The sequence below is a fragment of the Melospiza georgiana genome, chromosome 12 (genome assembly GCF_028018845.1).
Source record: "Melospiza georgiana isolate bMelGeo1 chromosome 12, bMelGeo1.pri, whole genome shotgun sequence".
In the NCBI taxonomy this organism is placed as follows: domain Eukaryota; kingdom Metazoa; phylum Chordata; class Aves; order Passeriformes; family Passerellidae; genus Melospiza; species Melospiza georgiana.
The window spans coordinates 7,994,932-8,021,347 of record NC_080441.1 but is presented as its reverse complement, the minus strand read 5'-3'; the positions used below and the strand labels follow the sequence as shown (position 1 = coordinate 8,021,347).

Here is a 26,416-nt window from a genome sequence, read left to right as displayed (position 1 = left end):
GTGTTTGTCATCAGGTGTCACAGAATGTCCTCATTTGGAAGTGACCCCTAAGGACCATCAAATCCATCTCCTGGGTAGTACAGCCTTAGGACTTCAAGGCTGGGTACAAACTAGTCCAATCTAGCTAGTCCTAGCTATGATGTTGCACAGCTCAACCAAAACATAAAAAAGTAGTATTTTTCATTGTTTTCATAGATAAAGTGAGTTTTCTGTTTGTACTGGGGTTTTTTTTCCCATTTAAAATGGGAATGTATTAAAATATTTGGTGTGTAGTTCTTATGAATTCCAGAAGGTGGCACGACTGGTTTTCCTAAAAGCATTCTGATTGCAAGAAAAGCATACAGTGCTATTGCACTGATTTTAAAGTTGATGAAATTTTGGTCTAAGGATAGCTGCATTAGCTTAGACCTTAGCATTTAAAAGATTTATTTAAAGGTATACCCATCTGCTTTTTTTTTTATTTTATTTTTCAAATTGGGAAACCCTTGTGTGCAGGTTTTTATTGGTCAAGTTTTTGAAGGTGGAAGTAGTTTACCTGAAAATGCAGGGGGGAAGAAAGGTGCTATCCAGTATGTGTGTAGTGAAATTCTTCCCTGAACTGTTTTACAGAATCCCAGTTTCCATGAGCACATTGTTTGAATAGCTTGCTTTATCAATTTGTGAAATGAGACCAATTCCTGTTTCTTTTAAGCTTTTAAGCAAGTGCTATAAAAAAAAGTTATTGGTATGGTAACATATAAATTATAGTTTTGTGTGGTAACACCTCTAACCACAGGCAGATTTTTAGGTGTACCACCATTAGGTGTTAGAAGCAGTATGTGAAGAGTGCAAAAAAAACCCAAAACAATGAGCCTTTTAATGATAATCTATTTTAAGATAATGTGTCTTGTTCTAACTGGAAGCTTGGTCTTTGTGCAGTGCTGCCCTGCATTTATTGACAAGCTGGTGTAAGATGGTGTTAGATTCCATCTCATTTGATGCTTTCCTTGTTTGTCTGTCTCTGGAGCAGTCATCTCCACTATAGTGTTAATTAAAAAGTAATTAAGTAAACTTTAAATGGAGATATTGTTTCCATTCAGAGTTGTAGAGAGACTCACTCCCAGAGTGAGGGCACTGGGCAGGGTTTCGGTAGTGGGGTCAGTGCAGGGGTGCCCTGTGCAGACACAGCTGGGGTGGATTTTACAATAAGCCCCCTTTTTGTCAGAATCCTTAATTGTAGGACAACCCTTAATCTAGGACAACCCTGAAACTTTTGAAGGAATGAGATGCACGGGATTTTCACTTTCCTGCAGCTCCCTCTGGCAGACAAAGGCCCGAATTACAACTGCCTTACTTAAAACTATTTCAGTGAAGGGCTTGTCCCAGCTCAAAGTTATCGTGGTTGCTTGGTGTTCTCTATGTATGCTTCAAAAAGATATCTTCAGCTGTAGAAAAGTACACTACTGCAGCTGCAGAAGGTGCTGAAATACAGACATTTCTTGGTTTAGCTGACTCTTGCACTGTGTCTTCATGCATCACAGCTGTGCAATGCTATTTCACCCCAAGGACCTCTACACCATGCACTTCTATTATTGATTTTTTTTTTTTTCTCCAATGTGATCTCTCCTGAGCCTGCTGTGATTCACTAGAGCAGCACAGATGAGAAGGATGTGACTGTTTTGCATAGGAGCCTGGAGTTATTTGCAGAATTTAGACCCTTTTTTTCCTGACCATATGATGTGGGTGGGATGAAGTGGTGCAGCTGTGCTGGTGGTGGCTTTCACTGGGCTGAGCCTCCCACCCACCTCTCTGCAGTCTTCTCCTCCTCTGAGCTTCACTGATTTATTTTCTGTTCTGTGTTTCTGAAGGAGGCTTTGCTAAGTACAGGGATGCGGCCACATTTCTCAATAAAGATGTAGGAAACTGTCAGGAATGTGTGAAGTGCTGGTAAAATGACCTGTGGAAACTGCTACATGGACATTGGTGAAAGCACTGCACTGCACTTTTGAATAGGAGTCAGATGTCTGAAGTTTTATGAAAAAAAAGGTTTATAATCATAAGACTTTGAAGTATTTAATTTAAATAGTTCATAGCTTTTAAAAATACAAGTAAGATTGCCATTCTTCCACGGGCCTTTCTAAAATCAGCTTGTACTTTTCTTGCTATGTACAATTATTTTATGCAAAGCAGTGTGTCCTCATTTGATCCTAAATTATCCAGATTGCCACTAAATAGGGGTATTGCAATTGCAGAGTTCTTCCAGTCTGCTAAATGAATATTTTAAAACTTTAAATCTGTTTTTGGAAATGAATTAATAGCTTGTATGTTTGCCCACCATAATATATTTGAAACAAGTAACTGGCATTTTTCAAAACTTTGCCTAGGAAAGATGGAATTTTCCTGAAATGTATGTTCTCAGAGCTGCTAAAGATGAAAGCAGTTTGTAATTTTCTGTCTATAATTTAATTATTACACAGGAGTTTTGACATTTAGTGATTTAGAAGTAGAACATAGTGGTGCATTTCAGAGAAATGGAACAAGTTCATATGAAGAATTGTTTTTGTATGTTTTTTTGTCTTCTGGAAAAATCTAAATGTAAGCAAGGTATGCATTTTGAAAGTTGCAAGTGTTTTTTAAATGTTGATGACCCCTAGGATGGGGCTAATGCTGTGTCATAAATACACTCATTGATTGTACAATGAAAATTTAGTACAAAACTCTCTTTTTCCCACACTGCCTGTGAGCTGTTCTGGATTTGGTACTAATTTCACCTGTTCACATGGCATTTATTTGAAATTATCTGTGGTTCTGAAACTCCTTTTCTAGTGTAGAGAAGTTACACTATATTTTCTCTCACTGAATGTGAGAAATTAACACCAGCCATAAACAATTAACATTGGTGACAAATTTGAAATTGAACTTTTTGCTGCTAAGGCTTTCACATGTTCCTGTGTGAAGGCAAGCTGAACTTCAAGACCAAACTGCTATTCAGTAAAAATTTGTATCTAATGTTCTTCAGAGTATCTGAAGGCAGGTAATTGACCTGATTGCACCTTTTGTGGCTCCTTGAAGGGATCCAGCCAGCTGCAGTGCAGTGGCCATGGCATCCTGCAAGATGCATGCTGCAGTTTTTATGGCTCCCAGGCTGCACACAATGATTTCTGACAACCTGCTCTTGAAGCATCAGCATCTTTCTTGAAACCTCTTCAATTCTCTGTCAGTCTTCCTGAGCGATTCTGTCCTTGGGATAGAGCGTCCACAGTGGGGACATCAGAGGTGACAGTGCAGTGGGAATTCCTCTGTTCAGGAAAAGTTTGAATTTTTGGCTTTTAATGAAACTGAGTCCTTACAGAAGCACACAAAGAGCAGTGATCAAGACTCTGTTCTTGCCTACCCACACCTGTTCTTCTCTTTTCCTCAGGGATACTTTCTGTGGATGTGCAGGACCACAAAAACACACTCCAGTGGATAAAGATGGTAGGATTTAGAGAATGCAAGAAGACTAACAGATTCCACATAAATAATGCAAGAATGAAAGAAAAAACCCACAAACTTCCACTCTAAGAATATTTCCAAAAAACATTACCCAACACATGCCACCTGCAGTTTGCAGTTCGCTGTCTGGTGCAGGAAATACTGAAGTTGTTCATGGCTGGTGCTCAGTCCTGGCTTCTGTTTGATTACTAAATTGTTTAATATATTTGCAGCATTTGAGTCTGATGTGTAAATGTGTTTAGGCATACTTTACTGAAATAAATTGAGCAGCCAGCAGACTATAACAGCTGTGGAGAAGTTGTTTAGAAATAAATTCTTTGTAGTTCACAGTTTGACCCAATAAAAATAACTGTTGCTTCAGACAATTATCTTCAGCAGGGTCAGTCTGGTGCTGTGACTGTGCATTCAGTTTTCTGTGTTGGTTTATCAAATATAATCACCTGGGGAAGATGAGGCAACTTCTCTGAATAAATTGGTGCTAATTCAAAAGCATTTCTTCTTAGTGGTGTGCTGTCAGTAGAGTACAAGGACTTAGATCAAAAATTGGAAACCTTCATTAGCTCACTTTGGTTTTGCCTCCTACTAAGTGTTTTCAAGACCTTATTTTACCTAATAAATTTTACATAACAGTAATTTACCCAAGTAAAGATGTTTTTTTTTTTAATATTATAACCTGTGTCTTGTAATTAAGTTAACAGTGCATCTTGACAAATCTTACCTCAATTTTAGAAAAATCTCTCTTCAAGAATACACACAAGAAAATGCAAGACATCTATAAGTGGCATAAAATAAAACCCACTTTCATTGTAAGAAACACATTTCAGAATATTAGAAATATTTCTGAAACTTTGTATAGTTACCAAATATACCTGAGATAGGCTTTAATATTTTAATAACTGAATGCTTCCAAATACTTAAAATGTGAATACTACAGGGACTGAATTTCTGCATTTCTTGTCTTCCTTTTCCTGCAAGTTTTTGGGCACCTGACTTAAGATTTGAGCAAAATTATTTTACTTAAATAGTTTTAAAAATAGTGGATTGTGACCTTATAGGAAATGGCATGAGTTTTTTTGAATGTTTGCTGTTGCTGAATAATTTCAGACATTTCGAACTTGGACTATAAGATTTTTTTTTTTCATTTATGAATGATGCAAAGACTGGGGTTATGGGCATTTGAAGAATGTGTGAAATGGAGAAACTAATTTCTCCACATGATTCCTTCTCAGCATCTTGGGCTTGCTGAAGAACTTTGATAGTCTGAAAATAAAATGAGAATTTGAATCTCTCCTATCTGAGGAGTGTGGAAGGGAAGGGGAAGTGGCTGTGTCAGATGCAGGGTAATGTGTATTTGTCAAATATGTATATAAATAATATATGTCTATATATCATGTCTGTGTCTGCATGTATATATATATATATATGCACACACATGCTATATGAACAATCCCATATATATAGTATGCATATGTATATTTATGTATAATTTTCACTGAATTGATGCATCCTAAAATATTACTGCAGCAATTTCTTCATTTATACAGGAAAAAATGCTGAGTGAGGGGATAGAAAACTGTAGGACTTCTTGTTAAAGACATAGGAGATGCCCTGACTGCTTAACTTAATATTTAAAGATTTGGGGATTTTTTTTTTTCTATTTGAGAAAGGGCCCCACATATTGCCATAGAGACAGGAACCTGCACTACTTACAGCATTTTGACAGCAGGAGGGGTTGGCTGCAAACCCAGTTTATCTCACTTCTTTATGATTGCTCCTTGTTCCATGAGCAGTCATCCCAGTTTAAAAGAATTAAATTTATTTGGTAGTAACTACTTTGTAAGCATCTCTGATCCATTTATGAGATGAGATTATGGATGGATCCATTTATTATCCATCACATGCACCTTGATGTCTACAGTACAACTGCTTCTAAAAGCTGCTGTAATTTATATCTGATGTCTGAGGGCCTTTTTATCCCAATTGTGGAAAAAAAATTGAGACAGTATAGCAGGTAGCAAGTCAAAGTACAGGTGTTATTGTCAGAACTTTCTTTAGCAGTTTTAAAGCTAATTTTTAAATGAAATTAAAAATAAATTCAAAGACTGTTTCTTTGTAAGGTTTAGTAAGATTTCTTTGTAAGACTTTTGATGTTTCTAGAAATGTTGCCATTTCAGTAAACGCATTGCCAGGTGCATATTGCCAATCTTCTGTACTTCAATATTTGGGAGATGTTTCAGTGCTGCTGTGAGAGGACTGCAGATGTGACTGCAGTGGTTTCCTTTGGATTCCTCCTTAGGCAAAGATTTGTTTTCCCTTCCTATCAATTTTGGTATGAATGTTTTGAGATATCTGGTGAAAGAAATTGTATTAATTAACTGACTCATGTATAGGGCAGTACTGTCAACACCATCTTTTAATTATTCTCTTCCAGTAATTGGAACAGCTGCAGTTTAATAGACTGAAAAGCCAGAGGCAGAGGCATGAGAAGCACCCATGTGAAGTGGAAAGAGCTGAGTAAGGAAGCCCATTAAATTATCACACAGATTTTTGGGAACCTGTAGAGAAATGTTACACATCCTTATTTGTTCCTCTTCAGTTTCTAGATCGTGCCTTTGCAGCCATATTTATATTGCTGAAATGATTTGGATATTGAAATGATTACTGCATTTGAGCTCCATGCCTTTGGGAATATTTTGCTGGATTTTGGGGGTTCTGCTTTGTTTTTTTCTGCATCAAAATACTCTTGTGTGGTGTAGGATGCATCAGCTCAGCAGGCTGGTGGTCTGAAGATATAGAAAAAATGAGAACAACTTTTCGCTATGTGAAACTGATTTTCTGCCTTCAGTTTGGAGTGAGCTCTGCTGCTGCTAATATTATAAACCAGGGATTTTATCACATAACAAATATGCATTTCAAAATGGAAACATGCTTTTGTATTGATGAATTTTTAGAACACAGGTATGGGGGAAAAGAATCTCAGAAGTTGGAATATGTTTACTGGTCTAACCAGTACCATTTTAAAGTATTTTTCTTGTTGCTGAGTGTGGCATCTTCTCTTACATAAACACTCTATCAGTAGGAAATAGTTTATGACACAAATATTAAGACTTTTCTGTTGTCTACATTTCTAGCTGAAAATGGGAGATGTACATCACACTGTCACTGTAGCTTTGGCTGGTTTTCTTTCTGGAAAGCTTAAGAAGCCTGAGGTTCTGGAAGTGAGAAGACTTTTCAGGTCATGCTAGGAAGGGTTTGGAAGACTTGAGAAAGTTGTGATGTAGCATAACCCTACTTTTCACCTAGTGCTTTCAGCTCCTCTGACACCTAAGAGATGAATAAAAGGAGACAGGTAAATAGCCTGTTAAAGTGGAACAGCAATTTTTTAACCACAGCAAATCACTTGACTGAGCAAGTATTTTTTTCAGTTTTGTTTTTAACAGTTAGAGAACTGAGGAAAAAAGGCTAAACTCATTATTTGTGCAAACTTATGAAAATCCAGCAACATCTCTAGAATTTGACTTTTATTCTGCTTGGTTTTCATACAAAAATTCAGGTGACATTCAAAGGCTCGGAATAAATACTTTCAGACTAGGACAGTTTTCTATTGCCTGGGCTCTGCTACAGATTTCTGCCTGTGCTTTTTTCTTCTTTTTGAACAACTGTGAAGGGAAGTCTTATGGGAAATGCAGAGATGGTTTAAAAGTTTTGTTGGATGCACAGATGCCCCAAAACTGTGAACACAGTGGGCTGTAAGAGGACAATGTGTTGACAGTTGCTGTGTGTGACACAATGAGGCAGCAGCTTAGCATTAAAAGGAAGGAAGAGGATATCCCCAGAAAAGGAGGAGAGTCACAAGGGATGTGGTTTTAGCTGTGTTCCTGCTCTGAAAACCAGGGAGAGCTTTCAGAAGAAAAGATGCTGTGATCAGTGCCCTGGCAGGGGAACTCTGTGTGTGATTTGGTCATGTGCTTGCTGAGTGATGCTCTGTGCCTGCTCTTCTCATTTGGGGCCCAATTTTGCTTGTTGGTCAATAGTGAAGCAGGATGAAGGTGCAGGGATGGAGGGAGAGGGTGAGGAAATGCTTTCCTCTCTAATCACAAGCACTTTTCAGTCTTCTCCCCGTGGGATCAGAGCTGCACTGCTGTTCAGCCCCAGCCAGGAGCTTCTGGCCTCTCCTAATGTCTCAGCTCTGTAAAGTGGCACCTTGGGATCTTGCCTTTGGTGCCATTATTTACTTTTATTCTTCTTATGCCACCTGTTCCTTTCCTTTATGGCTGAGTTTTGTGCAGAAATTCGTGATACTCTCTCAGTTACTTGTCTGTGCTCAGTGCAGCTTTGGAAAAATGAAAATGGAAATAGTTGCTTAAACCCCAAACACTTTCTCATCTTTTGTACACAGAATTAAGGATGTGTGGCAGACTTGGATAATAAGTAGAATATAACTTCAAGCAAGTTATAAATAGTAGATGCTTTTAATTTTGAATGTGAACATGCTTGTGGAAAATTACAGAAAGGCACTTCGAATGGTCCCAAAATTACATTTAATCTGTGCAGTTATCATGGGATTTTCAGCTCTTAGGAGTTTTAAATTTAAAGCACATCTTCAATTTGTGTGCCAAGTTGATATGTTTTCAGAGCACTTCACTGGGAAATATTTTCTCAGCAAGGAGTATTCTGCACAGAGGTGTAATGCTGCTTTTGGCCCTCAGAATCCTTCATTTGAGGATGAGTGGCAAATTTATGTAATATGAGAACAGAAAAATGTGTATTCAGTGGTATAACACACTCCAGGAGATCAGATTACTTTTCCCATATATTTAAATGTGCAGCTAAAATGTTATTTTGAAGTCTTAATTAAAATATCAGAATTATATACTGAGATGTTCTGTTGACTTAGGAATAGTTGATGCAAAGCATAAAATACATAATAATAGTATTTTCCTTGTGAATATGCAACCGATCTGTGACTGTCAGGAATAAAATGGGATTTGATTTATTTTTTTCCCCCTTATGTGTGGATAGGTGATTCATTTCTCACATGGTTGTTCTTAAGCAAGTGACAAGTATTTCCCTATTTTTAGAGTACCTGCAACTGCTGCTTTCTTAAATTCTGGATTTTGTACATGGGCTCTTAGATGGTGTAGTTTATGCTGGACTTTGGGAGGGGATTTGGTTGGTAGTGCTTGGATTTCCTGTACTTTAAAAAAATTGTTTATTTGTTTATTCTGCTAAGATTTTATTTATGTTGTTTGTAGAGTAAGTGGAAAAGTAAGTGGGACACAAAGGAGAGCAGTTATTTGAGGACTCATGTTGCCCTCTAGGGTGAATGATCTTGTTGGGGTCAAAAGTGACAAGTAACTCTGATTTCTGTGCCTGTCTGGATTGACTTCAATGTCAGTCAATGCTTGGGAATGACTTTATGGCTTGAGTTGGATTTTATTTTACTGATCAAAAGAGTATTTCAGGAGTTACTTCTGAAAAAGGGGTCCATTGATTGTCTTTAACCTCATTCTTTTTTTTAAATTAGTCATGCTGCTCTTAATAAATAAAACATGTGAAGATCTCCTTGAGGGTGGTGGAGCAGTGGAGGCAGAGGCTTTACAAGCAGTTACCAGTTGGCTGCACTCAGTGGGAGGAAGGGAGTAACTGTGTTTGCTTTCTGTATTTTAAAACACTTTCTGTATAATGGTGAATGCAAAAGCAAAGCTGAGTGTGTGAATGCAAATTAACGATTTTTATTTTACTTTGTGATTATAAAAGCTGCTATCTAATATCTTTCAACCTGATTTCTAGACTTTGAGTGCAGAGCTGGCATGATGTAGTTGTCTGGTGTTGTGTGTGTTTGTGAGACTGGACACAGTATTGACCAAGTGTGTAGCCAGGCCTGCCTGTTGGCATGTAAATACTTGAATTCTTTTGCTAAAAAATGACTGTGATAAAACTGCATTGATGTTTTTGCAGGACTTTCTTTCTTAATAGTCACACCATATAAACACTATTGTCATAGCCAGTGGTGTCTCTTCAGGATCCCAGTTCCTGTGAAATTTGTTGCCTGGGTTAATGCTGCTCATTTGTAATTTAGAACTTCAGAGAAGTGGGTAAGAGGCCCTCAATTGTTTGTCCAAAGGGTGCATCTGGTTTTAAGTGAGGTTGTCCTGTGTTGTTTTAATTCCTTGCCTTTGGATTTGGTAACAGCTTGCCCAAAACTATTTTCAATAATGATGATCAGGAGCAGCAATTATTCCCTGGTGATTTCATCCCCAAATTGAATTTACATTGTGAAAAACACTTTGTAACAGTGAAACTTAAAATGTTTCACCATTACAGAACCCTATCAGAGTGTTGTTAAATGTCACTAGAATGAATAAATTTATAGACATTTATAGAAATAGCTCCTGGTTCAATTCTTTATTGCTAAGTAGCGTGACAGGGTGTTGGCTTTTTAATGAGAGGATTAAGCTGTCCTGATGAATAGAAAAATTGTCATGCTGCACAGAGACTATTCTGAAATCTGCAGACTAAATATCTTAGTGTTGATTTGGTCTGCTCAGGCGATTACATTCGAGGTGATGTATTTTTTCCCTGTAAGGTAATCAGTATAGCAGAATCTCTGCCTTCTCTTCCCTAGAAACATGCTCTGCTTCTGCATAAGATGCTGTTAGATTCCCCAGTCCCTTTTTAATAGCTTTCCTTCCCTGCTGCCCGCTGTCGTCAGCCCCGGGAGGTCACCAGGCAGAGCCCTGGGCTGCGGAGCTGTCCCTGCTGGGGACCGGCGTGGCCCCATCTGCTTCGTCAGCTCTGGAGGCAATTTGGGAGCTGCTGGGGGGCGTTGAGAATTAGATTGTTGATAGCGTTCCTACAAAGACTGCTATTAACAGCCTGCTAGTCTCTGCTTCTCTACTGCAGAAGACAGAGCGATATTTGTGTTCCCATATCATGTTGTAAAATGCATGAGATTTTGCTCTTCCTCCTTGGAAATGAGAATAGGAAAATGAGAGCATCCTGAAGCAGAAGCTATTAGAAGAGCATGCAGAAACCTGCAGCGATTTCTGCTTTATTTTGTCTTCCTAGCTATGGATTAGAAGGACTGATTTTTGCAATGGGCTTTTTCCATAATGGCATTCTTGTATTGTTTGGTCAGAGATTGCACAGGAGGAAAACAGGCTGCTGAATTTAGTCACTGATCTCTATTAGCCGTGGCCTAAGGCTATGCTGAGATTTATATCCCATTTGTATTGTTGCAGCTCAAAAGAAGAATGTTCAGAGGATGACAAGTGTATTCTGAGTAGGTATGTTGTTTCATTTTCATATGAAACCCATTTTTTTTTCTGCTTCCATTGGTCAGAAATGAGGTTAATAGGAAGAGAATATAGTACAGTGCTGCAGTGTCCCTGTTAAGGTAGAACAATAGCATCAGAAACAGTACTTTAAAAATTAGCTGCTTTTATTAAATAAAGCTGCATTATGCTGGTGTGCAGAGTGCAGTCTTTTCTTTTTTTTCTTAACATATACTGCAGTCAGTGCTTCCCTAACGAGGTGGCACTATTGTTGAGTTAGAAGGATAGAATCATCATATTGCTTTAGGGGACAGCAGGATTTAAAAGGAGATGCCTTACAGCCCTGTTTTACAGATTGGAAGCATCGGTTTAAGGGCATTGGCAGAATCATTTCCTTGTTCTTAGCAGCAGCTACTGCTGTGTCAGTAGTGTGTGGAATGGAAGTCCTAGTTGGTAGTCTGTTATGGAAACGCTGTTTACTGTTATTGTAGTACCGTGGTGACAACATGCCATTGAAATGGAAAACGAGCTCTCCTGCTATCTGGAAATTCCCAGTTCCTGTGCTTAAAACATCCAGGTCATCGCCACTTTCTCCAGCATACATGTAAGTGAGAGAAATGAGGATAATAAGGTGGGAATTCTTTTTGTGAGACTACCCTGTGGCAAAATACCCTGATACATATTAAATGACATTGGCACTCAGAATTTTATCTTGTTTGCTATGTAGACCCCCCCTCCCGATTTTATCCTGGATGTTTCATGATGGATGTCGTGTCAAGTCTTTCCCTTTTTGTTGAAACGTAGAGAAATTGTGCAGATTAAGCTCTATTCATAATGATACTGTGTATGTTCATTTGAAAAGTTTGTGGTGGTGTTAATTTGTAGAGCTGATCTTGAAATTACAAGCTTTGAGGCTGGCAGGCTTTCTATATAGTGTATATGTGAACATTTTCTTCTCCTGACTATTTCATTTGGAAATTGAGCTTGAAATCACCTGCTGTATTGTATTGCACTTTTGTTCGTGTGAGTTCTTGTAGAGGTGAAATCATCCTGCTTTGGTCTTGTTTTATTCTTTAAAGTCTTAGCCTTAATACAAATTGAATGTCTTCATAAAAAGTTACAATAAAAGCTTATAAAATAAATTTGAATCATTCATATCTGAATGCTTATGTAGTTATACAGGTTGTCAGTATAAAGTAGCTTCACAATGTGCCTTTGTCTTGCCAAATCCTGATGCAGCTTTTGTTCACCTTTTGTTGCTGTGAGTTCTGTGTTAGCATATACAGGTGGCTTTTTTTTTCTTTCTCTGAAATGAAACTAAGCTCAGGGTACTGAATTCCTTCTGCCTTTATTTAAGGAAGCAGCTCTTCCAAAAGGAGGAAGAGTTGCTTTAAAATGCCCAGGTAGCAGTGTAGGTGACTTCTATCTGGAAATTGCTGTAAAGGCTACTACTTTCCAATAGAATTCCAGCCTAATACCTATGATATTAGTACTTTTAAGCTTGTATTGTCTGCTTACAGATAGGCTTTTGCTACAGCTACAGTAGGTACAAGCTGTAAGAGAGAGGTGCACAGGTCCTCTAAATGTATTTTTAATTGTTGCTGAGCGTGGCATTGTTATGGTGGGGCTGAAAGGATGCAGCGCCATGTGCAGGAACAGAAAGGTAGGGAACAAACCTGCCTGTACAAAACCTCTGCTTTTGAGATTAATTTATCTATGGCAAGGTGTGGCTGTGCTTCAGGGTTTTTATGGGAAGCATCAAATATCCTTAAGGCCACCAAAAGGGAAGCTGTTTCCTATAAATTGCTACCTATTCTGAGTTGTTAAAAAATATGATTTAAATATAAGGAAAGTATCAAGATGATAAGAGTTGTGAGACATTTGAACCTATTTCAGGGATACAGTGTCATCAGTGTTTTATCTTATGCTGTTGTTTTTAAACTGTAGTGGTCTTAAATGCAAGAAAAATCAGAACTAGCCCAGTCTGATGTCTCTGCTGCTGAGAGGGAGCATTTCTTTTGTGCGTTGCCTTTAAAGTGCTAATCTTAGCCCTGAGAATGCTCCAGCCTTTGTGATGGGGATCGTGTGGCTGATTATCTCAGTGTGTTGAAAGTACGAGCAGGTTTAGTGATCATGTTTAAACTATATGATGCTGAGCTTATGTGGAGCATGAGAAATATGTGATCAGCAGCCTTAATCATCTCTTAATAATGAGTCAATGTATCTCAATGTTTATGGAGACATTTCTTTATTGGCACACAGACCTGGTATTAGGAGGATTTGTGTATCTAACACTAAAATTATTCATATATTTTATTATAAAGAATGAGAAACATTACAAAATGGCACCGACTTTATTAGGCAATATAATCAACTAATTAAAAAATCTTGGGTTGGCCAGTAAAGTAGGTGATCAGATTAATTACTTTCATTGTAGTGATAACTGTAAATTTGATACAGTTTTATATAATCTGATGCTTTTCATATTCATATTTATAACTTCTGTTGTAAATAGTACTCTGCACACTGGCAAAGAGCTTATGTTTTGAGTAAAGGGTTGAGGAATAAGTGGTGTGTGAAATGGAACATGTATTGATGTAAAATAAATGGCCATAAAGCTCTATAATTCACAGATGAACACTTTGTTCATATTTTGGATCTAGGGTATACAAAGGTATGATTGAGCTTTTAATCCCTTTGATACTTGACATCTAAATCTTACAAAATAAGGGGTTTAGTGTAGTTTGGAATGCAAAGTAGGAAGGTCTTAAAAGCGTTTTGTTTGGCTTTTTTTCCCTTGTATTTAAAATGAAATTCCAGTTTTTCAGGTTCTTCTAATGAAGTTGACCTTAGCTTTAAAAACTTCATCCTGCTTATGATTTACAGGCGACATATCTAGAGATTAAACTGATGATCAGGATGTATGGATTTTATTAGAGTTTTTTTGGTCTGTGTGCCCAATAGCTGAAGTCTGCCTCAGTTTCCCTGTCTCAAAATGCTGAGACTGGTGGTTGTGAGCAGGTTTGGCTTCTTGGCTGAAGCACCAGTGTACAAAGTGCCACTGCAAAGTGTTAGCTGTCCTGCAGCTGTGCTAATCAGTGTCTGCTTGGGAAGTTGGTGGTAGCTGCTGATGGGGGAAGATGAGTGTGAAGAGATTGTCTCACAGAGTTCTGTGCTTTGGGGAACTTGTGGCTGGGCAGAAGCTGACATGAAGGACCTGCAGAAGCTGAGGTGGGATCAGTTTGTAGATGAGGATGTGCTTCTGTCACTGGGAATTCTGCTTGGTTTGCAGGAGCTGGTGCCCCTTTCCTGGCAATGGGGAGGAGCAGCAGGGGCTTGCTGCCTCTTGGCTGGGGGATTTCTATACCACCAGTTATTTATTAGGGATATTTTCAGGACATCCTGACTGCAAAGAGGTAACTCTCCACATTATACAGAGGGTGAAGGGATAAGGAAGGCATACCTTCCCTTACTGCTGCTGAAACTGATTCAGAGTAGCTTGAACTTTCCCCAAGCTGGAGAGATCCAGTGACATTGCTTAGGGAAAATCAAGCACTATTAGACTTGGAAGACTGGCATGTGCCAATATCTGTAGGTGTAGTGCAGCTGGCTGAGTGCATGAGTTAGGAATGCAGCTGTGGGTACGTGCACACGCCTTTGTCAGGCTGCATTTTCTTTTGTGGCACTTATTTTGCTGGGGTTTAGAATATAGATGCTGTTTGTCAAACATTGTGAAAGCTGTTACAGCAAGTTTATGCACCACTAGTCAAATCATATTCATATTTGTGGTTGTGTTGACTGTGTGGAGAGAGACCTACGTGACTTCATATATTAGGTGGACAGTTTCAGCAAGGGAATAAGAGGAAAGGAGAAAGTGAATAGCACAGAGAGTGAATAACACTTGAAAAAGTGATGTCCCATGGCATCATGGCTGTTATTTAACACGACTGCCAAATGTTTAAAAACAAAAAGCAACAGTGACTGACATAAGCAGAGGTTAAGAATTAAAGCACTACTACAGTGAGGTGAGGAGTAGTCCTGAATTATATTTAACAGCTTTGAGGCATGAAGGAACTTGGGTCCCACTTCTTGTTCATGGTGCCCGGTATCTCATGCATTAAGAACTAAGAGAATTCTTTCTTATTCACGCCGGTAATGTATTTTTTTTTTTTTTTAATTGTGCACATCTTCCATTAATACAAATGGAAGAGATGTTTTTGGAAACTCAAGAGATTAAAGTGCTATGATGAACATCTATAAAGAATTCAATAATGCAAAAATACTTTACAGAGGATTGTTCTGCTAAGGTTATGTCATGCAAGAATATTCTTAGCTGGCTTTTTGAAATTTAAATGTTCAATTAAGTGATTTTAGTCACCTGCATGCCAGTTTTAAAGATAAGTAAAGTAAAAGCATTCTTATTTCAGAATAATCCACTTTAATCTTAGTGCCTTCTATCCTTTCACATGGAATAGTATTAAATGGAGACTATCCTTTGCATGTGTTTTCATAAATTACTGACTAATATTAGAAATAAACAGATGTGGTATTCCAAATGTATTGTTATCAAAGGGTTTGCTACACAGTCAATCCTGAGTCGTGTGGTTATGAAATTTGTCTAATGGGAAATGCTTTGCTCTAATGGAAATCAGTTGCTTTGCAGAAAGGTAGAATAAATTCTTAATACTCTGGAGTATGCAGCATTAGTGTTAGCTGCTTATATTGGTTATACAGGTTAATGCCTTTGTGTCTTCTTGCACCAATCTGCTTTGCTCTACAATGAGCTCTTTGAATTTATCCTATACAGTGATATATACTTAAATGGGAAAAGGTGTGTGTGTGTAATTCATCTGACCACTTGTATTAGTTCTCTTTGGTGGGACCACCTTATATATGTCTTCTGCCTTCAGTGGTCATTTTTAGGAAATGAACCCTTTTGTTGGGCTCCTGAGCATTTGACAGGCTACACAATATTCACATGCTCCTGTCTTTGGCAACATTTCCATTTTATGACATTGCTTCCTAGACATTTCAAATTTCAACATGTTGGAAGTCAATACGCAGCTCACCTCAAATATGTTTTAAACTGATCTGACAATACATGCAAAAAGATGAATTGGATGAGTGGGGAGTAGAAGGGTCTTGCATCATGCTAGTAGGAGACTGCTTTTAATCCCACAAATTTTGTATGTGGAGTTCTCCTTTGTGCCTGTGGGTATTTCTTCTGCTCTTTATATAATAGGTATTTCAATAGATTATTCTAAGTTTGAAATGTGAAATTTCATTGCTGTAATAAACTGAGAAAAATGAGAAAAAATCTCCAACTTATTTATCATGAAGTCTCCCGGGGCTACTGTTTTTTTCTGGGGAGACTTTATAGGGGATGATGTGGCCTACAGGTCCCCAAAATTACACACTTCTCCTTATACAGCAGGATGTTGCAATATTGACATTGTGTTGTGACATGGTAAAGCATCTTTATTGAATTACCTAGAATATGTTACTTAGCCTGTTCTGCCAGCATGTCAGTTCTTCCAGTTTTGTTATTTTTGCCATTATTTCTTTGTCAAGGCAAAAAATCTTGTTGTCCAGTCACATTCTACTCATTGAGTTTTCTAGTGTTAAGTGGTATTTTCTGTTGACATTTGGATGGGGCTACCTGTGGATTTAAAAAAAATGATTGGTGAATATTTGGGTTTTAAAATAGTAGTTGCTTGTTCTAAATGGTAATAATGGGAATTGTAGTGTAATAATGTGTAGCTATCACACTAAAGTGGAAGTGTGCATCTATATTGCTGTTGTCCAGTGGTGACAAAGATTGTATCAATGTCTAAATTGCAATTGTGGTTTTTCATGGGATGAACAAGTCACATGCCCCTCTTATCTGGCATGCATAGATCTAAATGCTTTATCACATAGGGGAAAAATATTTTACAATTGAAAGTAATTAATGCCCCTCTACAGACAGACTGCAATAAAGGAATGCTGAAACATCTGTGAGAAGTGACAGAGCAAGAGGAATGGTAGATAAGGACCCAAACCCTAAATCAGAATCTTACTGACTTTTAAGGTTTCAGAATTATTCTGACCAGTATATAGGGAAAAAACCTCTAACACTCTTGAGAGGAGTAGTTCCTAATTTGGTTACAGGAATACAGTGGCATATGTGGTCTTTGACCAAATATTGAATGTGCAGGTGCCTCCTTAGCCTTAAATTTGTCTCTAAGGAGCCGTTGTGTTAATTTACTAATTTCTGTGTGTGGAAAATAAGGACACACGAGGTACAACTGTAATCTGCTGGTGCATGCAGAATGGGTTTTGTGTTTTGTAATACACAGGATGTATTAAGCTGCCTGGTCAAACTTCTTATTTAACTGTTGTGTACTTAAGACCAAACATAAAGAGCAGATAATACATGCAGTGTTAGTCCAGCCTGAACTGGGAAACCTCTGACTCTTCTATTTTACCTTTTTTAACATAAGGGAATAAAATAGTTCTCCTTATGTAGAAAAGCCACAAAATGTGTATTTCCTTGCTTTTTCTGTTTCTAATAGCAGGAATCAACAGACAAACTCCAACTTTGGCAAAAAGTCATTAGTGAACTGTTTCTAATTTAGCATCATTAAACAATGCAAGTCTGCAGATTTAAGCTACGAATGGCTCAATGAATGCAAACCCTTTGTCAAACAGATAAATGTGGATGTGATGCTAAGGCTCCCAGAGTGATTAAATGCTGTTAGGAACAAAAGCTTTATAGCAGTGACTGAGCCAAATATTGCTTTGTTTCTGTGGAAAACAAATTTGAATTAACCAGCGGGCTGTAATTATGCTGCAAACAGCTTGAGACCTGTGATTGTTTGGTTGTTTAAGAAGGAGTTTTGAAGAGAATATTTTCTGTGTGCAAATTCTTGGGAAATCATACCTAAACAGTTGATGTTGCTCAGTCCTCTTCTGCTGGCTTTGTGGCAGCTGATTTTCTGCTGGCCGTGGTCACAGTGTGGCCTTACTGGAAAATGATGCAAAAAGGTTTAAGTGATGTTGGGAGTTTCTTTGTTTCTGTGTTCTCCTACTTGCCATTGAGATCCACTGGTGCTGGAAACAATGAGCCTGTCTTCAATCACCTGAGTGTTTGTGGTAGCTCTCATAATTTCTGTTGATGTGGGCTTGTGGGCTTGGACACAATACGGTGATTTTATGTTGAAGTCCTAAGAGGCTTGACTGTACTAAAAAAAAAAAAAAAAAAGGAAGGAAAGGTTAAGACTTGACATTTACATGTCATTGTCCCTGTCCCTCAGGTGAGGTTGTGGCTGTTGTTCCCTGTGCAGCCTTGCTGCCTCTGCTGATGGTGCTGGCAGAGCTGCTCAGGCTCTGCTGCTCCTGTGCTGACTTTGCCTTCACCTTCTTCAGCTGGTCGCTGCAGTGAGCATCCTGTGCTGTGAGAGTGTCAGAGCAGCAGGTGAGGCTGGAGCCCTGCCTGCCTCTGCCCATCACTGTGTGCCCACAAATGACCTTCTTCCTTTCTGCTGGATTTGGGGAGTTTGCAAGAGCTGTGTCCTCATCTCCTGCTTCCCTTGGCCAGAGCCTTGTCAAAGTAAAAACCCCACTTCTCACTGCTTTGGTCTATTGTATAGAGCCTGTTTTTATGTTCTCTTTTACAGAGCACCCTCACTTTAGAGGAAAGGTGGAAAATGGGACATCTATTTGCTTTTTAATTTAAGAAATAGTATGTTTTACTTGGTGGCTTTCTCCTGGAGTGGAGATTTAAAAGAGCTCAGTATGAAGTTACTAAGCAAATATTTTTAAATGTTCAGCTGTTACTGCTGCCCATGTAATGTATGAAAAAGATGAGGTGTAAAAAGTGAAATATTAAAATATAAACATCAGAGCATTGTCCAAAGTGAACAGTATTTGGCACTAGCTGCAATTAACTGTTTTAGGAGATTGCATTCGCAGCAGTTACAGTGCAATGATAATTCACTTGAGGCAAAAGATCTGTAAACTTCTGATTGTGGTGGCTCCTTTCAAGTGAACCTAATTAAATAGCATTTCAAAGAAAGTAGTAGCCTGACAAATACAGGGTGTTTTTAGTTTCAGCAGCAGCCTCAAGTTCATCTAATAAAAATTTGGTCTTTAAACTGTCCAGTAAAAACAGTGACATCTGAATCTGGTAGTGTAGGACAACTGGTGAAAGTGATAAAGGAAAGAAAGGCATGATTCCCACTCCTAATGCAGTGTGTGTGTCACAGAGGTGATCCATGCAGAGCAATTTAGGTCCTGCCTTCCAGTGTTGTTCTTGTGTTCATGCTCCATTTGGCTCTTGAGCAGCAGCAGTGGCAGCTCCTGTGTGCCCCAAAGCCAGAGCTGGAGTCTGAACCTGCTCCTTGGTCTGTGGACAGGAGTTAACTTGCTATGTCAACCCACTGGCACAAAAATGACCTTTTTCTCTTCCTTTTCTCTCCCAGCTGGAGTCGTGTATCTGTTTTAAAATGTGAACTTGCATTTCCTATAGAAACTTTTTTGTAATAAGAAACCATTAGCAGTTGATAAAAGCTGGTTAGTTTTACTGGGTTCCTGATACCATAAAAGAATTAAATTAGAAATTCTTGATTAAAAAGTAGTAATAAAAGGAAATGATGTTATTTTAGGTGAGGACAAGGATAAAAGTAACTTCTTTGCCTGAATAAAGGGTTTTTTGAAATTGTATGAGTAGAAGATATGGAATGGAAATGTGAAATACCATGATTGCATAATTTTTTCATCTACATTATGCTAACATTTGAATTTCTTAAAAAATATGATGAGATTTTCTTTAATACAATGCTTCCCTGTCAGTTCTGCTTACTGAGCTCCAAAGTGGCCAGGTACATTGTTAAGGAATTCCTAAATTCATTACTCAGGAAGTTGGAACACCTGTTCATAATGAGAAGACAGCAATATAGACAATAATTTTTGGGTTTTTTGGAGACTAAGCTTACTTAAATACTCTTTAGCAGATTATGCATACAAAGTAAAAAATTACTTGTATTTTTCTGGCCTTTGAATTAATAGGCTCATTAATGAATTACATGCATATGTGCATGTGTAGGATAGCCCTGGGATGTACCAGGGTTTTATTTTTTGGTTTTTTTTTGTTTTGATAGGTCATAAAATCATAAAGATTTGGCCTGCAATAAGAATAACCTAATATGAAATTGAAATCTGTCCTTGTTTCCTGATAAATACCAGAGTCCTGGCACATGCCAGGGGTGATTGCAGCAGAAGCCATTTTACCAGTGACCAGAACACTTGTGGTCATGGTTCATTGAACAGTAATTTGACAGAGAAAATAAGGTTATAGTCCTTTCAAAAATGAGCTATTAAGCTTCACCAAATTAAGAGCTCGCTCTCTGGCTGATCTGGCTTTGGCAAAGCTTTTACTGAGTTATGTAAAGACTGGGTTTTAAATAAATTGGAGAACATGCACTCTAAAATATCTGTAGCTGTAGGCTGATCTCCTTACTTTGTTTTCAAAGAGTTTCTACAATAGTCTGAGAAATAGATGAATGGATTACTGATGGAAATGAAAAAATCCCAATAATATTCTTAGTTGCCTTGTTCCTGCTGCATCAGAATAAACTCAACTACTTCTGAAGAAAATGTCAGAATATTGGTTTATTTCATTTGTCCCACTAAGCTCTACAAAATGGAACTGCATGATTTGAATATTCTATTTGAGAATAAAATCTATTGCAATTTTCAAGGATCTTTGCTTATCATCACCTGGATGCCTCTGAACTATTTTAACAGGTTAATACTTGCTAAGTGGTTTAGAAAGCAATTTGCCTCTGTGAATCATATTGTAACTCCAGCCAGTGAAATCTGTCAGTATTTGCTGGAAAGTTAAAGCATGTTAATATCCATATAATGAACACTCTGTATTTCATCACTCCAAAAATATCTGTTGGAAGTACTTGGAGGATTAACTTGGAGTCATGAGAAAAGCACATTTGGTTGTAGCCTCTAGGAAAAAACTGTGCTGTACTTGAAAGTATCAACATGTGGTTAGAAAGAAAATTCTGATTCAACCTAGCTTGTGATAGCAACTAATTAACCTCTGGCACCTCTCTCTGAGCTGCAAGCCACTGCTTCCCAGAGGTTGCAGAGAGTCAGGCAGCTCCTGTGCCTTCCTCTGGCAGTGTTAATATTCATTTCACATTCAACTCCAACATTCTCTTGGCTAACTATTGTAATGTTCAACCCTCTCCAGACCAAGTGTGTTGAAGGTGATTTTAACATCTACATTTAGAGCAGCTTGTGGTGAATTCTCACTACATGCGACTGTAGTTTTAACTACTTTTAGCTTTTGTTTCCTAACTCTTTAAAACTCTGGTTAAAAACAGTACTGCTGTACTTCTTGTTTAATGATTTCTATTGATCAAAACAATAGAATTAATTAGAAAGTGAATTAACTTTCTCCTTTGGTAGTATGCTTAATTGTGATATACTGTACTTAAAGTAAAAAAAAATCAATATGTTTATCTTCATTACTATTGAGTTAATGATAGTGCTTAGTAGACCTATGTTGATAAATGTAAATAATGCCTTTGGTGAGTGTCCAAACAAGACAGATGTACTTACTGTGGTTTTGTTGGGAAGTCAGTTGGACATTCAGCTCACTTCCCATCTGTTCTGGGTGTGAATGGCAGAGTTATTTCTGAATCTTAATGTTACAGCCCCTGCAACAGAAGCTACATTCTGAATACTTCAAGATTTTGTTGCAGGGTATGTGATGCAATGCTTGGGTTTTGCTTTTTGTGTATTGCAGTTTACACAGAGCTAAAGCACTGTTGTAGTTTCACCTTGTCTAACAAAGCCAGGTTCTTGGTGGTGCGTGGAGATAAATGCTGAGCTGCTACCAAGCCAGTGACAAAGGCAGAATTTGTGGTTGCTCTGGGAGTGATCTTTCCCTCTTGGTGAATGTCACAGGGCTGGAATTCAGGGGATCAGTGCCTTATTGCCAGGTGTTATTGCTGACTTGCTTTGGAACTTCTGCCAAACCCAGCTCCTGAATGTCACTTTTCTGCAGAAAGGAGAGGGTGCTCAGCCCTCCAGAACTGTTAAGCTGTAGTGGTGTATTTAACAACAGCAAATCAAACAAAAATCCTCAAGATCCCACAAGAAAGCAAAAACCCCACCTCACAATTTTTTTTTTGGTCATAGATGTTTAGATACAAGCCAAACTCTATTAGGATTAATATAATCTACTTGTCTTTATTCATACGGAATCAGCCAAGTTAATTTTTAGGACTGGAATTATAAAGGTTATACTCTGGTGAATTTTTACAGGGTGGAATTTGCAGTTTTTAATGCTTCATTCACGTGTGCAAGTTTCTGTCCATACATAACAGCAAATGTAGAAGAGAACTAGTGAAAATCTTTTCTGCAGAAGAGCTTCAGGTGGTGAACTGCTGAGCTTGTGTGTGATAGAGAACTGCTCATTATATATTGAAAATCAGGTAGAGAACTGCTTATGGCCACACAAGGCATGTCAAATGTCTACTTTTAGGTATTGCAAGTATTTTAATATTTATTATATCCTCTGTGTTGACTGTGCAGTTTTAACCTGTAGAGAACTGAGCTATGGGAAGTTGTGTGTCATGTTCAGAAAAATGCTTCCATTATTCCAGCTGTCCTTGGAATAAATGAATCATGCTCAAGGTCTTTGCCTTCATTTGTAAAACTTATGAATTATGCTGTCTGTCAGGAAGTCAAGCAGTGATGTGGCAAACATGGTAAAAAGCCCACTCCAAACAGCCAAGGAGGTTGGTTTACTTGTCTGTTTCTTTTCATAATGATTTTAAACGATGTGTTCACTTTCTATTTTCTTCTGAGTTCAGAGAAAGTATTTTAAATAATCCTTCATGTAACTTTTATCTGATCTGACATTTTGGGAAGATGCTTCAAGAGCAAAGAGTCAGATTCATGCTTGTTGAATCTGTTGTTCTTCACGCCCATGCTTGCAAGTCTCCCCACATTATTTTGTATTTCTTCTCAGGAAGACAAGTACAAATTTAGAGAGTGGATGTCCTTTGAAATTATGTGAGACTCTTGCCTCCATGCGATTGTATGAAAACTGAAATAAACAGAAATCACCAAACCCAAAACACCCTAGAACTGAGTGAACAAAAATATTTTGGGTTGTGAGCCAGCAACTGCTTGCTGCTCTGTTGCATAGTTGTGTTTGTTGGATGCAGAGATAGTTTGGAGAGCTCTTTTGAAGGTATACCCTGTAAACTTTATTAAATGACTCTGGATTTGTTTTATAAAATAGAGATAATTGTGTTTCAAAAATAGCACAAATCTTGCATGCTGCAGTTCATCCACATTAGTTTATTCAGCTGAGTACATTAGAAGTCACGGCTGCTCAGATGTACCCTTGTTCCTACAATGTTATGTCTGTGTGCATAAAATCTCGCTGTTTCAAACCCATGTACTCTGTTGAATGGGGAATTTGTTTTGAATATGTTTTTGTAGCTGACCTTTTGTACTCATGGCTTTGAACAAGGCACTTCAATGCTATGAGGGTAATATGTGAGTTTCAGAAAGTGCTCTACGTGGTCTTTGCACCCAAAGAATATGGGGGTAAATGTTTTTTTAAAAAAAGGAAATTATGAAAAATATTTTTCTTCCACAAATTCCAGATTTTTCCTTTTGACTATGTGATCATAACCAAACTGGGGACAAGGAGGGGGATTTAAGCATATTCTTGTTACTTTAAGTAATTTCTGAAACTGGTTTGAAGGCCAATGTTTTAACCTGCATGTTTAAATTTTGGAAAACTTTCTGTATCTGAAATTTGCAGTAATTATGTCAAAGAGCTATAAATCTTTTTTGAGATATGGAAATACTTGATTAAAAATGGAGATGCCCTCTTCTGTAGATTTATAGCTTTTGTTTGCTAATTAAAATTGTGTACATATTCATTAGACCTCTATACAGGCTCATAGGTAGAACATTAAATCACAGAAATTACAGAAACTAGTTGTTAATATTTCTGTAGAAGAATTTTATTAACATTGTATAATAATTACAGGTTAGCCTAGTTAGGCTCTCAGATGTAACCTAATTTATATCTGAAGACTAAAATAGTAGGCTAATAACACTGCAGTAATTCTTTAACAATTCTACCTAAAATTAGCTTGTCCTGTCTAGATTTGGACAGTAATTGCTTGGAATCACATCTTAAATTAAAATTATGACGTGTTTGCCTGGACAGTAGCAGAATACTGGATATCATATCCTGAAGGAGTTCTAATTGTGTGTTTCTAAAAGCAGGTCAAAAACTCCAACTGCAGCTTGAAACTCCATGATGTATATTTTCTATTATGAATAGCCATGCATGGATGAGGTAATGCAAGCTGCAAGAATGAAAATACTTTTTTTTTAATATTATACTTAAGAGTTTCAATGTTTCACCAGTTTGGCAAGGAAAAGCTAAGATGCTTAATTTTGGAAACCAGATGAAACCTCTATAAACATTCTACAACACTGGATTGTAGAAATAACAGTGTTCAAGTGTCTAAATCAGGGAGCTGGGGATGGAAGGAAAAGGAAAAACTTACAATCAAAAAAGCAGTTATGCCTTTTTAGGGACTGTTAGAGATTGTTAACCCTTCACTTTCTTGAATTAGCTGAAGGGAACCACTAAGGACTGCTTCTGTTGCCTGCTGATTTTTTTTCCTGTAGCCCCCGTGCTGTTACATTTCATTCCAGAAGACTGTGGGTTTAAAACAAAAGATCACTGAATGAAACTGGCTTTGGTGTTGAGGTTTCTCTGTTCCAATTCCCCTAGATCCCTGGTGGAAGAGGAGGATCCTCATATGAAAGTGTCTCTTGGCAGCAGCGATATGGGCGTCTCTGCCCACCTGCAGTCTTCGAAGACAGGAACCACCAGGTTTTTCACCAGCAATACTCACAGTTCTGTGGTGTTACAGGTAAGGAAATATTCTCATCCTGTATTGAGCTGTACTGAGATTTTTGGCTGCTCTAAACAATGTGTCCCCTCAATAGATTTCATTAGTCTAGTAATTCCTGTAGAGCCTCAAAAACTCTCATGTTCTTGGGCTGTCAATGCCCACAAGCAAACATGGCTTGGGACTTGCTGTCCTGTGAGATTGAGGCTCAACTTTCAGCAGCAGCTTGCAAAACAAACCTGGCCTTCTCCTGGGGTCACATCCCAGTCCACTCTCAAGTTCGTAAAGGTAACAACATTTAAACTCTGATGTGACAGCTGTATGAAAGAAGCTCACTTAAATATCATTATTTAATTACATTAAGCATGTCGCTAAGAGGCAGAACCCTGCCAGGTTTGGTGTAATGCCCTGTGCTGGGTCTGACTATGGCACTACTGTGTGGTAGAACATCCAAAGAGACAATAAACCCCTTAAATTGCTGTGGAACAGAATTATATCTAGAATGCATATGTGACCAGAAGGGGTAGGTCCAAAACAGGTAGCAGTCCCTCCCTGAAACAACTGTATGCTGAAAGCTTACAAAATAAACTCCTTCCTGAAAATAACTTAATTATTTGAATAAACCTACTTTCCAGGGCCTGGTGTACTTGGCATTCATCAGCTGTATCTGGAAAATAATGATGATTCTGCTTGTCTTCAATGAATACAAATCATTGAACATATTACAGATAATGGTTTTAAGATGACAAATTATTTCTTTGTCACTTTTTTGGACCTATACCTCACATGTACATGAAATTAAATAAATATTTACATAAGGGAAATAAGAGATTCCTGCTGTCCTCCCAAATCCAAGGGATGCTTTGCATTGTGCTTTTCCTGCAGGGCTTTGACCAGCTGCGGGTGGAAGGTTTGCTCTGTGACGTGACGCTCGTTCCTGGAGATGGTGATGAGGTGTTCCCTGTGCACAGAGCAATGATGGCTTCTGCAAGTGATTACTTCAAGGCCATGTTCACAGGTGGTGTTTTTATTAAAGCCATGTCTGTCTCCAATTTGCTGCTCCAAATTGCTCTAATTCAGACACTCAGACACAAGTTCAGTGTTGAGTTCACCGATTTTTTTGTGAATCAGTCCAGGACTGCAAACAACACTGTGGACTAAACATCTCTCTCTACTATTGCATATGGGGTTTTAAATTAAATTTTAAAATTATATTTTAGTTATCTCTAAATTTATGAAATAGTTTCAACCCCATCAAAATGGTCATTAACATTTACCTGCATGTCTGTTTCAGGAGGAATGAAGGAACAAGATTTAATGTGCATTAAGCTTCATGGTGTGAACAAAATAGGCCTAAAGAAGATCATTGATTTCATCTATACTGCAAAACTTTCCCTTAATATGGACAACCTTCAGGACACACTGGAAGCTGCCAGTTTTTTGCAGATTTTACCTGTTTTGGACTTCTGTAAAGTATTTCTTATCTCTGGGGTAAGACTATTTGCTTCCCATTTACAATGTTTAAGACCTTGATATGTAGTTTTGTTTTTTCTTCTATAACGCCACTGACTTATGTAAAAATCAAAGTTATGTCTAAAACTTGCCATTATTCACAGAGAAGAAATTTGCTTTATAGTTTCCTTGAAAAACTTGGTTTTCTTCTGAGTATTACATTCAGCATGAGTTTGATACAAATATTTTACCACATTGAAA

General features: G+C 37.9%; 1 protein-coding gene across 4 annotated transcripts in view; it reads left to right on the top strand.

Annotated features, from left to right (window-relative positions):
• KLHL13 (kelch like family member 13) overlaps window positions 1-26,416 on the top strand; it is a 79,537-nt gene that overhangs the window by 31,525 nt on the left and 21,596 nt on the right. For 2 of the 4 annotated variants that reach the window (XM_058032527.1, XM_058032526.1), the window contains 3 exons: window positions 24,583-24,724; window positions 25,589-25,721; window positions 25,998-26,194. In XM_058032527.1, coding sequence (XP_057888510.1) covers window positions 24,583-24,724; window positions 25,589-25,721; window positions 25,998-26,194 — 472 coding nt within the window. Of the gene's footprint in view, window positions 1-10,346; window positions 10,764-11,242; window positions 11,356-24,582; window positions 24,725-25,588; window positions 25,722-25,997; window positions 26,195-26,416 lie in introns of those variants that run through there. The other 2 variants (XM_058032523.1, XM_058032525.1) reach the window with 2 other exon arrangements.